General features: G+C 52.8%; 2 protein-coding genes across 2 annotated transcripts; both read right to left on the reverse strand.

The window, feature by feature from the left end:
* Positions 1-1524: 1524 nt before the first annotated feature.
* kiaa0586 (KIAA0586 ortholog) lies at positions 1525-13651 on the reverse strand. The gene is made up of 21 exons (XM_049739864.2): positions 13144-13651; positions 12888-12934; positions 12706-12775; positions 12551-12641; positions 12186-12264; positions 8508-8604; positions 7927-8084; positions 7083-7155; positions 6714-6854; positions 6379-6634; positions 6037-6308; positions 5721-5885; positions 5429-5616; positions 5231-5346; positions 4795-5151; positions 3988-4365; positions 3887-3921; positions 3240-3315; positions 3024-3128; positions 2906-2939; positions 1525-1809 (listed from the first exon to the last, which is right to left on the reverse strand). The coding sequence occupies exons 1-19, from the start codon at positions 13333-13335 to the stop codon at positions 3034-3036; spliced, it is 2886 nt and encodes a 961-aa protein (XP_049595821.2). The 5' UTR covers positions 13336-13651; the 3' UTR covers positions 1525-1809; positions 2906-2939; positions 3024-3033.
* Positions 8948-12171, reverse strand: irf2bpl (interferon regulatory factor 2 binding protein-like). The gene has a single exon (XM_049739881.2). It carries the CDS (start codon positions 11900-11902, stop codon positions 9908-9910), a length of 1995 nt encoding a protein of 664 aa, XP_049595838.1. The 5' UTR covers positions 11903-12171; the 3' UTR covers positions 8948-9907.
* Positions 13652-13665: the final 14 nt, after the last annotated feature.

Genomic DNA, 13665 nt, shown 5'->3' on the forward strand with positions numbered 1-13665 from the left:
GACCTGGTCACACTTAGGCTTAGAAGTGAAATATACATTGCATGATACCACAATAAAAATGTACTACAATACGTTCACCATTTTAGGCTCAACAACTTCACAAGCAATTGTCAGGCCAATCCAATTGGCTAGGTCTCACCCTGCCCTTAAGAAGCATCTCCAGCCGACACCCGGCTTCAGGCTTTACACGGTGGTCATGAGTTGGAGTGAACCTGAGTGGAAGCGGAGGAGGTTCTTCAGGTGGCGAGAGGGTTTGATCTTGACAAAAGTCTGCCCCGCCACCTTTGTGCTGGCCCCGGCTCCTTCAGTCCTGGCCTTCTCCTCGCTGGGTCTCGGGTGGTTGGGCGAGCAGTTGGCAGAATATTCCGAGTCACTTCCTGTGAGGTGCTTGCCAGGGCGGGCGCTCTTTCTCCAACTGTCGGGGGCCGCCCGTGACAATCGGCAGTTGCCCTGCTTGGTCTTGGTGATGCGGTGGTGGTTTCCACAGCGATGGACATCTGGGGTGGTCTCTTGCAGGCTGTCAGGGGGCCAGCGCCCGTGTCTTCCAGCCCCCGCCATGGGACTTCACTCTGCCCCTGTAGGAGTGGCGACTCCTTACTGTGTTGTGCTTGCGATGACTCTGCTGTCGCTGCCCTGCTTTGTCCGGGTTTGGTAATCGGGACCTTGCGAGGACGACTAGTACCAGATTTGGCTCATGGCTGCCGTCCGTTTTTGTGTTTGGTCTTGGGAATTTGTCCCTGCCCCGTAGCATTCCGATTACCTCAGAGTGGTCTTGGTGATGCGGTGGTGGTTTCCACAGCACAACACAGAGCGTGTTACGGGCAAAGGCTGGCGCCGGGAAGCATTACAGCGGCTGCCCGCGTTGGTCTTGGGGCAAACACAAACAAAGGTCTACAGTGGGACCTTCCAGCAGTGGGACGTGTCTAAACGCTGACGTGAAATAATAATGAAAACACACACAAAAAGCTTTTAACTGCATCCATCCTGTGCACTAATTTTCTAATGAGGTACACAATGAACTGGTCGCCAATGTCAGGGCAAACAATGGAATGGTGCTTGGGCGCATATATAGACAATCACCAGACGGGTCATCCAATTCCACCACGCACACGCCCTTGGGGCATGCACATTCGAACCGGTGATGCGTTGAGGCGGGTGCTGACGTCACATACCAGCTCGTTCCCAAGGAGCTGGCTGCTCTCCTCCGTAAATTTCTCGTCGCCCCTCCGCAGCGCCCCGCGCACCACGAGCTCGTGCCGGTGCCGCAGCTGCTCCAGCTCCGCCAGGCAAGACTCGGCGACCAGCAGACGCTCCCTCGCGTCGTGCATAACGTAAAAGGGGCTGCCGGCGACGCTACGTGCTAGCGGACACAGCGTGCGTCCAGACTGACCTGCAGCGAGTCCGGCAGATCGCGCCCCCGCACGTCGCGTCATCTTTGTGGACAAGGGCGCGCGTTTCTTAGACTTAGACTCAACTTGTTCGACCTTTCGCAGTAAAGCCGTCATAAATTCGAAGACGACCCGCTCAAATGATAAAAGCTTTATTGCTTTTGACAAGAAACGGTGGGAATGAAAAATGGAAAATTAACAATGTCAATAAATAATTCCATAATAAAAAATCCACATTTTGATTGATTGTGGAAGAAAACTACTTCTTCAAGCGCAGATCCTCCCCTGACTGTCCCGAAGAGGCTGGTTGTTGGGCCCTAAAACCTGCCATTCTCATTTAGAAAAAAATCACTAGCGTCGACTGAAGAGTGTGTCATCTTCTCGGGGGGCGCCGGGGTCCAGGTGCTGACTTGCAGTTGGCCTGCACAAAAGATGTCATCGTTGCGATGTCACCAAGGTAATGCAGCGCAGCGCAGCGCAGCGCAGCGCAGCACAGCATCTTCTTGCCATCTTGTCGTCATGACGAACACGCAAGTTCCAATTATTTGGAGAGTAGAGACGGAGATGTGCATGATTAATAGCTGTCACCGGTCACATGACCGAGCAAAGACAAAAGCTTTCCACTGATGTCTGAGGGACAAGTTAGCAGATGTTGTGCCGAAAAATGCACCCCCGCCGGAAAATGTACCCTCTGACGGGAGGGCGCTTACATCACTTGTTTCGCTTCTTCCACTAAACAGCGTTTCATTAGTAAACTCAGACCAGTTATATAATCATTCTAAAAAATGGAAAACTTGTTTGTGTGCTATCCAAAAGTAGCATTATGGTGGAGGTGCTTTTTCCATCCATCCAATTGTAAGGAAAACTGATTATTTCTTCTTGTTATATACTTTCAACGGGCCGACAGAGCAGCTGAGTTTGCTATTACTTTTTTTTTTAACTTTATTTAACAGTTGCATAGCACACAAACAAGTTTTCCATTTCAGGAATGATTATACATAACATGTCTGGGTTTATTAACAGAACAGTATTTGGTGGAAGAAGCAAAATGAGTTACGTAAGCGCGTTCCCGTCAGGGGGTGCATTTTCCAGCGGTGGTACATTGTTCGGCACAACACCTGCATCACATGCAAAAATAGGCCTTGCACACACACCACACACACGCACGCACGCACACACACACTGGGTACCATCTCTCCCAGAAAACATGGACATCTGGCTTCTTTTGCAGTCAATGACACCAAAAGAGCTCAGCAAATAGCTCATTTTTACTCTGCATTGAGTTTTAAACTTTGACCAACAGGGGGCAGCATAAGCCACTAAGTCGTAAGCACACACACTTGACGTTAATATGATCATCTCCGTCAAAGTGCTGACATTGCAAGAGTGACGTGAGGGAGGTGAGGCAAAAGACGCATGTGCACAAGCTATGAAGTGCGCACCGCCGGCATTCTGCCCCACCCGGTGGCCGTGTGCCGAGTTGACAGAGCTTGTTGCCTTGGCAGCGTGTTTCTTACCTGATGGTGGGCTCCATCTTCTGAGCGGGATCACCTGTCAAAACACACGTGGACTTAACACTGCACTGTTCTCTGTCCGGTATGGGTGCGAATGTCCGGCTCAGAGTGTGTGTGATACCTGAGCGGGTTCACTCTGGAGGTCGGAGGTCACAGGTCAGCGTCCGACTGGCCACCGGAGTCGGGTCGACATAGTTGCTCTCATTAGTTGCCTCCAACATGGCGTCTGATCAACGATTACATCACCGTTACGTCAATGCCGTGATCCTTAAGTGTCATTGTGATGATGTCACTTCTATGATGTCATATATAATGTTGCTGCGAGTCTTTGTCACACCTCCAGAGTGATTCACTTTGCCATCTAGTTCGGGTGTGATCGAGTGCGTCACCTCCCCCGAGCTTAGGTCCTCCTCCTGCCCCGAAAAAGACGGCAAGTCAGAGGTCGTGTTTGTGTGTGTGTATGTTTTACCAGTGATCTCTCTCCATGGAGTGTGTGCATGTGGACTTTGACCTGCCCTTCACTAGGGATGTCAAGGTCCTGGAAAGGGAACAGCAAGTGAATGGAGACCGAGGCTGTGTGCGACTGTCCCCCTCATCGCCGGAGCCGTCACTGGCTCGGCATTCTTGTTCAATTAAAGAAAATTAATGAATTCGATGGATCATTTGGAGCAGCCTACCTTTATGCACCCCCCAAAATAGCCTAACCCTTTATTGGTGGTAAAAGGACTGCACTTGGAAAGCACTTTATCGACACCAAAGCGCTTTTCAAAGCCTCACATTGAGCCATTCACACAGCAACGGGAGACCGCTGCCATACGAGGGGCAAATGAGGGTTTGTCATCTTGCCAAAGGAAGCATCCATGTGGTCAATTAAAGCAGACAGGAAGTGATGAAGGAGCCAAACAGGAATTTATCAAAGGGGCTGACAGGAATTAAAAACAGAAAAACAAAAAGGAGGCAGATGAATATTTTAGGAGTACTCACGACGTCTTGAAGAGAACTCGAGGAACTGGCCTCCTCTGCAAAACAAAATATTTTGTTTGGGTGGCGGCGTAAAATGAAGCTGGCTCAGTCACTGCGGGTACCTGTCGTGGTACTATCCAGGCGGTGGAAGCTAATGAGCAGTTCTCCTTCCGAGAGTAGCTTGAGGCCCGAATCACTTCTCGTCACTGTGCTGCTGTCTGTGTCACTGGCGGCACTGGCGGTGGTGTCGTCAGAAAGATCGAGGGGCGGATCTGGATCGGCCGGGGGAGGGGCTATGGGACAGGTGACGCGTGCTGGAGCCGAGGGAAGGGTCTCTTCTTCTTCTTGGTTTTCTTGCTCTTGCAGTGATTGCAAGCACACGTCTGGGTGCTCCTTCTCCTCGTCCGACAGCGGGTTAGCCGCCTCCGAGGACGGCGCGTTCAGGCTTTGATGGACAGCAAGCAGCATTTCGGGGCTGGGGATGGGTGTGGCGACGGGCTCTGAAGGCACAAACCAAACACTGGTAGAGAGAACCATAAATAATTTGGTTCGGAGACCGCCTTCCCGACTACCGAATTACATGGTGGCGCCTTGAGATGCGAGCCACCGAGCCAACGTTTGAGTTTTGTGAGCCGCGACCAATATTGCCAAGGCAACGTTAAGTGAAGCCAAAATGAGGCAAGATCTGTTGATTCAATTGTTACCATCTTATCAAGTGCAATCACGGACATTTCTACTCATTTCAAAGATGTTTGGACATACAAGTACATCAGGGAACGAATTCAACTCATATCTCAAGGCACCAATGTAAAGTGTTCCAACCTCCATCAGTCTTTTTCCCAAACACAGTATCTGTCCTTGTACATACGTTTTGCAAACAGTATTATGAAGGTTAGCCCTGATCGCTAATGCTGCTAATGCTGTATAACCTGGAGGGGCTGCGATGACTGGCGGTGGGGAACAGTCAATTGGTTCAGATGCAGGGGGCGTGGAGAGCTGGAGTTGCTCCCGGATTGATGGAACAGGACTTGCCAGAGGCGTTGGTAGAGGTGTCACAACCGCCGGAACCTCAGGAACACTTTTTTTCTGAAAGGAAGAAACGAGCCCCGCACCAGGATTTTGTCTTGGCTTTTGGGCGGGTCCTGGAACTGGAGCCTCCCTGGGCGCCAGCACCTGCTCCACCAACTCAGTCAAAACCTCGTGAACCAGTTCTTTGACCAAAGGAGAATCCACCGGAATGCCGGCGTCCACGAAGAACTGCAGACCTCCCGCACCGGCTGCCTCCACTGCGCCAGGCGAGTACAACCGACCTTCAACATCCGCCTGGTGTGGAAAGGTCACATTGCGCCAGGCGTCTCCACTCACCAATGTCCGAGGTGACACTCGGCTGTGCCGCTTCAGACCGGTCGTTGTGGTCACGGGCAGGGAAAGGAGGCAGGTACTGCTCAGAGAGGATTCTTGCCATCAGCTGCTGCTCCAACCTGAATACAAGGCAAGAGTCAATCTTGAGAGCGAGCGCTCGCATGAGAGCAGAGCACTCGGCAGCACATGGGAGCGTCTCACCAGAGCACCATTTGGTTGAGCATGCCGTCCTCCAGGCTAGCTGCGCAGCTGCGATGGTGGGGAGGGATGGTGCTGCAATTCACGGGAGGAAAGACCGGACCCTGGTATGCGACTGGAAGAGGAGACGGACTGCTGTCCAAATGGAGCACTTCCTCGCCCACCGGACACTCCTCCATCACGACAGCCTCCTGCCCCCGGAAGGACAATGTCACATCGCACGCTCGATGTGACGTCGAATGCCAGAAGAGCGCTTTGATGCCAGAGGACGGTTCATGTTAGAAGTCGTCATTACCACATCAGCGGCGGATAGGAATTCCAATCCGGGGAATCGGGCATCTACATCTGAGTCTTCCTCCCTCATTTTCTTCACCGTTTCCACAGTGACTGACGGAGTGTTGTGAGCTTCAACCTCCACCGACTCCACTCGCTCTTGATGCAAGGGTGAGTCCTGTTTTACCTAGCGACAAGACAGGAAGTCTGCCATTTACATGTTAACAGCCGTTCTCGGCTAATTTCCAAGGCTCCTTCAGTGATGAAAGAGATTTTGGCCGGTGACTGTCAAATGGGAACGCCCTTAAGCTCACCGGTCGTTTCAAGTGCATACTCACATCAGGCCCTTCAACTGGCGCACTTCCCAATTGTACGACAAGCTCCTTGCATTCCTCCAGGGGCCCAGAACTTAGTCGGGAGGGGGGATCCAGGACGGGTGGGTCTGGTGTGGCGTGGTGTTCCAGGGCGGGTGGGTCTGGTGAGGCGTGCAACAGGGCAGGGGAGTCTGGTGCGGGGCGAGCCGGGCTGGGGAGCTCCGGTGCAGCGTGTTCCACAGGAAGTGAGGTCACAGTCTTGTGACACCTGGGGGAGCGGCCTATCCTTGGATGCGCTTCAAGTGCAACGAGATAATGTTGAAACATTTGTAGGTAAAATTTCCTATTGGAAAATGTGCTACTGACCTAGTGGGATGGCCAAAGGAGCAGAAGGAGCCTTGGCGGGTGCCGCAGAGGTCAGGCGGGTGGACTGTCTAGTCTGGGGCCGCCAACATGTCTGCCCTTTCACGCCGTCCACCACCGGCAGGCGTGGCTTCCTCTGTGCGGGTGCCCCCATTGAGTTCAAGTGAAGCGACAGGCTCCTCTGGAGGCCTGGCGTCGGGACTGCGCGGGGCGCTCTCCCGTACAGGTGCGTCAGGTACGACTCGTCTGACGGCCGTGCCTGTGGCAACGAGCGCGGAGCTGAGTGCTCACGGGCGTGGCCAGATCTGACCCGACACCACGAGGAGGGAGGGAGCTACCCGTCTGGGTGCAGCCTGCTGGCATCCGAGTCCCCTCCCCGTCGCTGTCCTCTTACTTCCCGTTCCTCTGAGCGCGTTTATTGGCCGTCCCGGCAATGGCACCACGCTTCTGCTACTGGGCGCCTCCTCTTGCATCTTGGGCTGCATAGGGCAGAAAAGTTTCGTTATTTTTTATCGGTTTAATAATCGATGAATAGGGTCACTATTTTGTCGATGGATAGGAAAAAAACGTTCAATTTCCTTTAGGAATTATTCCTTCATTAATTGTGGTGAGCTGAAAAAAGCCAAATGTGATGATTTGACAAAAAGTCCTAGAGTCACCTGAAAGTGGGAGGTTCTTGCACTGGTCACATGACCAGCGGTGCTCACCTGTATGTCTTTGCCGATCAGGTGTATCCATGCGTCCACCGTCTTCTTGATGCGAGCCTGCTCGCTGGATTCGCTGCCAAGGTCACGTGAAAAAACATTAAGACACATCAGGCTCAGGCGAGCCACCCGTAGTGTCATCCATTCATTTTCTATACCGCTTGTCCCCACGGGGGTCGCGGGCGTGCTGGAGTCATCCCAGCGGTAATCGGGCAGTAGGCGGGGGAGACCCTGAACTGGTTGCCAGCCAATTGCAGGGGAAACAGAGATGAACAACCATCCACACTCACACCTAGGGACAATTTGGAGTGCTCAATTGGCCTACCAAGCATGTTTTTGGGATGTGGGAGGAAACCGGAGTGTCTGAAGAAAACCCACGCAAGCACGGGGTGAACTTGCAAACTCCACACAGGGAGGGCCGGACGTGGAATCAAACCCACACCCTCCGAACTGTTAGGCGGATGTGCAAACCAGTGCTCCACCCAGCTGCCTGACCGCCAAAATAAAAAGGCAAAAAAAAAAAAATAAATAAGATGGGTGCAGGAGAAAACCCACGCGGGCACAGGGAGAACATGCAAACTCCATATAGGGAGGGCCGGAGGTGGAATCGAACCCTCCTAACAATGAGGCGGACGTGCTAATCAGTACACCACCGTGCTGCCCTCGGAGTGTCGTGTGAATCATAAATTCTGCCGTTGGTCAAACTGACACCAATCCGGCAGGCATCATTGTGACATTGTTTGTTGATTTTTTTACTTCAAAGAGGTCGCTAAAATTTGATCGGGCCTTATTTTTGGCCAATTCCCTGGAAGGACAAAACAATTTTATGGTTCTCAGGCTCTTCTACCTGTTAGCTACAAGAGCCTTGAGCTGGCAGTGCAGAACCTCTCCGCCGCGCTCTCTCTCCACAGACTCCAGGTTCTCGTCCAGAACTTTCTTCCGCCACCGAAGCTGCCGGAGAAGCTGGCGAGCCTCCTCCAACATGGACGCCATAACGGGTTCACTCTGCGTTCAGCACTTGACAAACTCAGTCACGTGGCGTACTGTCCACGTGGTGCTCACGAGAAGCACGCGCAAACATTTGGAAAAATACTCGCAATGTGCTAAAAACTGGCCGCTGAAGTGCTGCTTCCACCGCGGAAATTACAGCCAAATCTTGATGGCTGCGCTCAACAACGTTAGCGTCACAGCGACCAAAACAAACTTGCTTTTTTTCACTCGCAATAAAAGAGCTTCAAAATTAGTAGTAGGTCTCCGAAAGTGGGTCATGATTCGTTAAAAGATCTTCAACGACATTTGAAATCGCCAAATCAGTTGAACCCCTTCCGTTGCCATGGTCATTAAAAACAAAAGCACGCCGCCATCTTTGATCAAGACACCCAGCGACGCCTGGAAATAATCGCATCACGTCCCCTGCTGCATACTCACCTCCACCCGCACTGACCCCGCCGCCTCATTGGCCAGTGCTGCCGGACTGTCGTTGGAATGGGTTGCCACGGAAACAACTTTGGCACCGCGCTCCTCCCTGCGGGGAAAGACCAGGGCAGACAGCAATGTCAATAAACAACATTCACCAAATTTTACTTCCTTCCATTAAACGAAAATCTACTAAGTTCGCATTTGGACGTGAAATATTATGTGATGCCGAGAGCATCGTCGAACATGTGCGCGTTAGGGGTGAGGGTGCGGATAAATCGGCTGCCGCAAGAAGCAGAAAGGCTGTGTTGCTAAGCGACACATCTGCTGCCGTCTTCTGTGGCAACGACAGCAGAGGATGCTGATGGAGGAGAAAAGAGGCACAAACAAGAAGAGAATATCCCCCCCCCCCCATCCGACCCAGCTGTCAATCACAGCACAGAAAAAACGACTGATGGAAGTGGACTTTATTGACACTGCGCCGAGGCACATTCACAACATGTCACCACGGGAACACAGTCAGACGTCAACACGTAGAAAATGCGCAAAAAGGCTGCTAGAAAGCTCCACTGAGGAGTCCCATCGGTCGAAGGAGACTACAAAAATAAGTTGGTTTGCGAGCCGCCGTCCTCGTCACCTCGGTCAAACAAAAACCCAAAATGTCTTCCACGTTCACCTGTGAAGAAACACTTTTCTGATTTGTTTCCGTCATGTACAGGCAACCCACAGGAATTTATTAAGCCGTAATGCCCAAACGCTACAAGGTGCCACCAAAACCCAAACGTAGGGGGAAATATATTGAAGTGCTACATCTTAACTGCTCCAAGAAATTTGTATGACCAAGGAGGTGCCAAGTTTAGCCTGGGTTCTTAAGAGGAGTCACAGCTGGCATGAGTACAGTTTTGCTCCGCTAAACTCATTGACTGCCGCCGACATTTTTATTGGCCTACTTGAATCGCGGCGTTTACTGCCACCGACGAGCATGTTCATTAAGTACGTTTTCAACCTTCGCACCATTCATCGGGGAATTCAAGCTTCGACATAACTGTCATAACAAAGACGTGCCCGTAGGTGGCGCCGCGGCATCGTGTCAGATTTGAGATCGGGAGAGAAAAATTAAGCCGTGACTCTAGGCCAGTTTTATCAATAACAAGGGAGAGAAACGCTAACGCAGTGGAAGTGGTAGTAAATTTAGGACCCTCTCGCAATTTAACTTTTGCCACATCATTTGAAGAAATTGTCCCATATTAACTGGTTTTACACTCATATCAAAGCCTTATCAATTGAAGAAAACGTAATGCTTTGGCGCCATCTTGTTGCCTCTATAGGCAATTCTTTTGTTGCCGTGTTTGGAAGCAGGACTAGGTTCTTTTCCCGGTGGATAGCAAGAAGTCGGATCGAAGGCCGCGTCCTCAAGGGTCTCTCTCCTTCTTGACTTGGACATCGCCTGCCAAGATGGTGGCGATCTCGCCCTGCATGAAGGCCCAGGGGACGCTGGAACCCACCAGAGGGCACTTGTCCCCACTGGGACAGTAGACCTCGGCGGCAGCGCCCTGGGCCTTGATGCTGTCTCGGGAGCACGGGAAGCAGAACTTGTGGTGGGCGGCGGATGGACACTGGACAAAGTGAGTGTCCTCCAGGCGCTCGTGACACAGTGTGCAGCACAGAGGTCCGTTGGTGGCCACCGTCGCTGGCTCTTCTCCGTTGCGAGAACAGAGGCCCCTATGGCCGCCTGCGGGGGAAGGGGACCCGCTGCTAGAGTGGACCGACGTGTCGGCTGTGGACAATAGAGCACCCACTGGGGACTCGGAGGATTCTCGCGGGGTAGAGCGGCCAGTAGGGGTACCCAATGGGTTACCGCCGTAGGGGAGTTTGAGGGCTTCGGCTTGGTTGGCGATCCACTGCCTGTGCTGCTCCTCCATCGGCTTCGGGGCACTCTCGGACGAATCCTGTTCCGGAGAGGACTTCCTCTTCCTGGAGCCGCCTCTGGACCCGCTCGGGGCCTGGGCCCGGGCGGAGGACAGCAGGGAGGTGGGCAGCAGCGGGTGGGTGCCGTCGATGTGGGGATGCGGCAGCATGTCCGTCCCCAAGCAGTCCTTAAAGACCCGTAGAGGTTCTGGTAACAAATCACCAAGCAACTGCCAGTCACCAGAACCGTGTTTCTTCTCATACTCCAGGTACTTGAACCCAGAGGACAGACCTCGGCCCAGGTCCTTCATACAGTCTTGGTACATCTGCTTGGCCACCCCCGAGGCGCTGGAGAACACGTTACCAGAACCGCTCGGATACTCAATAAAGATCTTCAGCTCGTAGTCAACACCGGGTTTGGACACCGCGTCGAAAGCGAATACGCGCCCGACCAGGCCGTGATCCTTCTTGAAGCGGACCTCAAAGGGGGTGCACACGGACAGAGTAAGCAGGGTGTTTCGAACCATCTTGGGCTTGTTGGCCCACTCCTCCTGCCGGTTCCGAAGACTTTCGCTCAGCTCACTCAGCGTCTCTGCGTTCCTCTGCTTGTCTTTCATCTCCCGGTCCTGCTCCACACCCGACACAGAGGACGGTCGCTTTGCGGCAGGTTCGCTCAGACACAGCGTGGAGCCCTGCGATGCGGTTCTGCTCGGCATGCTCTGTGCGCCCGGTCCATTCAGCAGCGTTTGGGGCAGCAGGTTGGGTGTCACGTTAACCAGTCCCGGGGCCAACGGCAGACCGCCGTGACCCCTGCTCCTGGAGTTTGGGCTTTGACGGTTCAGCTCGGGCGGTCCGTCGTCCTGTTTGAACCCGTTCGGTCCCCCGAGCCTATTGGGCAGCCTACCTTGGTAGTCCAACCTGACTCGGGTGTCCGCACTCAGCACGGGGTACAGTAAGGAGGGCTGCTGGGACTTTGCTGCTCCGTCCGCCAGATGCTGGCTGAAGATCTCCTTCCCGTTTTTGGGCTCCTGGAGGCCGTGAGTCCGCCTCAGGTGCCGGGCAGTCTCAATGGCAAACTCAATCCGATCGACACCCTCGTAGTTGACGCAGCCGCGGCACACAGGTTCACTGAAGTCCCAGATCATGGCCCAGGACATGCGGGGCAGGTCGCAGAGGTAACAGGATTGTCTGCGTGCCAACGACGGCGCCGGCAGCGGGGGTGAGGACATGACCGGACCCTGGGCCGCTTGCCTGCCTGCCTCCCTGCCACCTCCAACGAGCGCATGCGGAAAATGGGAGACGAGAGTACAAGAGTGCGGGGGAAAAAAATCAGTTTTTTCACAAGGCTGCAGCAGAGGGGGAAGAGGGCGGGGCTTCACTGCATAGCCTGAGGAATCCGACACACGCATACACAAAGAACCCCCCCCCCCACACACACACACACACACACACACAGACAACCGCAACCCCTTGCCATGGCACTTGCCAGTGAGTGACATCACTCGCCATGCCAACAAGGAGCAACAGACAGACAAATTGGTAGTGGGGTTAACAGCACCCAAATATTGCACGCATCAAACCTGAACGTGCATGCACACACTCAGACAAAGGCACACAAAGAGCAGTGCGCACGGATGCTTGCGCGCACACACTCGTACACGCAATAGAAATGTCGATGTGTTGCCATGGAGATGTGTATGCAAATAGATTAATTGAAAATCAGAAGTGGATGCCCTTCAGAGGACAAATCATAAACACAGACACAGAAGAACGCACACACACCTGGTGTGGTCGGTGTGTGTTGCCATGGTAACCAGGTCGGTCTCCACGCTGGTCTCCGCTGATGGGTTGATAATGGCCGCTAATTCAAGACAACACGTAAACATACATTAGCATGACTGTCCCCCTGGGGGGAGGGGCTAGAGACCATCAAAGAACTATTAGAACCCCCCCCCCAATATTCAAATGCTGAGAAGCTAAAGATAGCAACATGTGTGTTTCCATGGCAACCAGTCATTCCTCTACTGGGAAAGAATGCCTGACTGGTGTCCTTTTTTCACAAACTCAAGTCATTTCATAGGCGTCACTGGCACCTGCTGGTCAGTGCACACATCACAAAAACAACGTGTGCATGTGATGGGACGTACCAGTGGGGTCTACCTGCTGATTGGCAGGTGGCGAAGGGTCAGAGGGCGTGAAGTGAGTGACTATGCTGAGAGCCGACTGCAGCAACTGATTCTGTGAGGAGAGCGACGATAAAGGCAACAAGCAGTGGGACAAAAGGGCCGAACAGCTTACTCACCTGAAGCTCTAACTGGTGATTGTGCAGCACCTCCATCCTGCTCAAGCCCCTCCCTCTGGCCCAGGCCTCCCTACACGAGAACGCGTGCAATCAAGTGACAAGCGAAAATGTCACTCGAGTCACTGTAAAGTTGCTGCGGAGTCACAGTGTCTGCATGTACAGCAACATTTTCTGGTGCATACCTGTCAATGTTGTCCACCTGTTGACATGCACCCACCACCATGCAGCCCTACACTCACAAACGCATGTGCATGCACGCACACACGCACACACACGCACACACACACACACACACACACACACACACACACACACACACACACACACACACACACACACACACACACACACATATACACACACACACACACAGTTTTATTTGTTGGTCTGCATAGGTCACATGATGTGTACCTGCCCAATTAGAGCTGTGGTATTTACCTCTTTGCTTCGGCTGAAGTCTTCTCCTGCGTTGGCAGACAGCAACTGTGCCCTTTTGTGTGCACCTGCCACATTGAGGGAGCTGTTACTATTGCTGCTCTGCTGAGGGTTTAACAGTTGAACTTTCACCTCCCGGTTCTGGGGGGCACTATGAGAGCTGAGCGACCTAAGGAAATGCATCCAGTAAAACATCAGAGAAACAAGAAAAATATGACAGAGAAGAAAAGCAAAGCACTTCAGTGCCCACCGCTGCTTGAGAGCCGCCAGCACGACCCCTCGAGACCCTTCCTCAAAATGGGAGGTCAGGAGGTCACGACCTGGAAGGGGGGGGATATTATCCTTAGTATTTCATTTGAGAATAATTAGAATACTTTAAAGGGCACATTTTCTGTGCGTTCACAAGGAACAAATAGCAATGGAAAGGCAACAAATTTCTAGTCTACATTGTTCCTATGTTGGTAAATAATGTGGAAGACACTTCCCCCCGTTGAACCTCTCGAGTTATAACAACCGTAAAAGTCC

This window comes from Syngnathus scovelli, chromosome 14 (genome assembly GCF_024217435.2).
Source record: "Syngnathus scovelli strain Florida chromosome 14, RoL_Ssco_1.2, whole genome shotgun sequence".
NCBI lineage: Eukaryota > Metazoa > Chordata > Actinopteri > Syngnathiformes > Syngnathidae > Syngnathus > Syngnathus scovelli.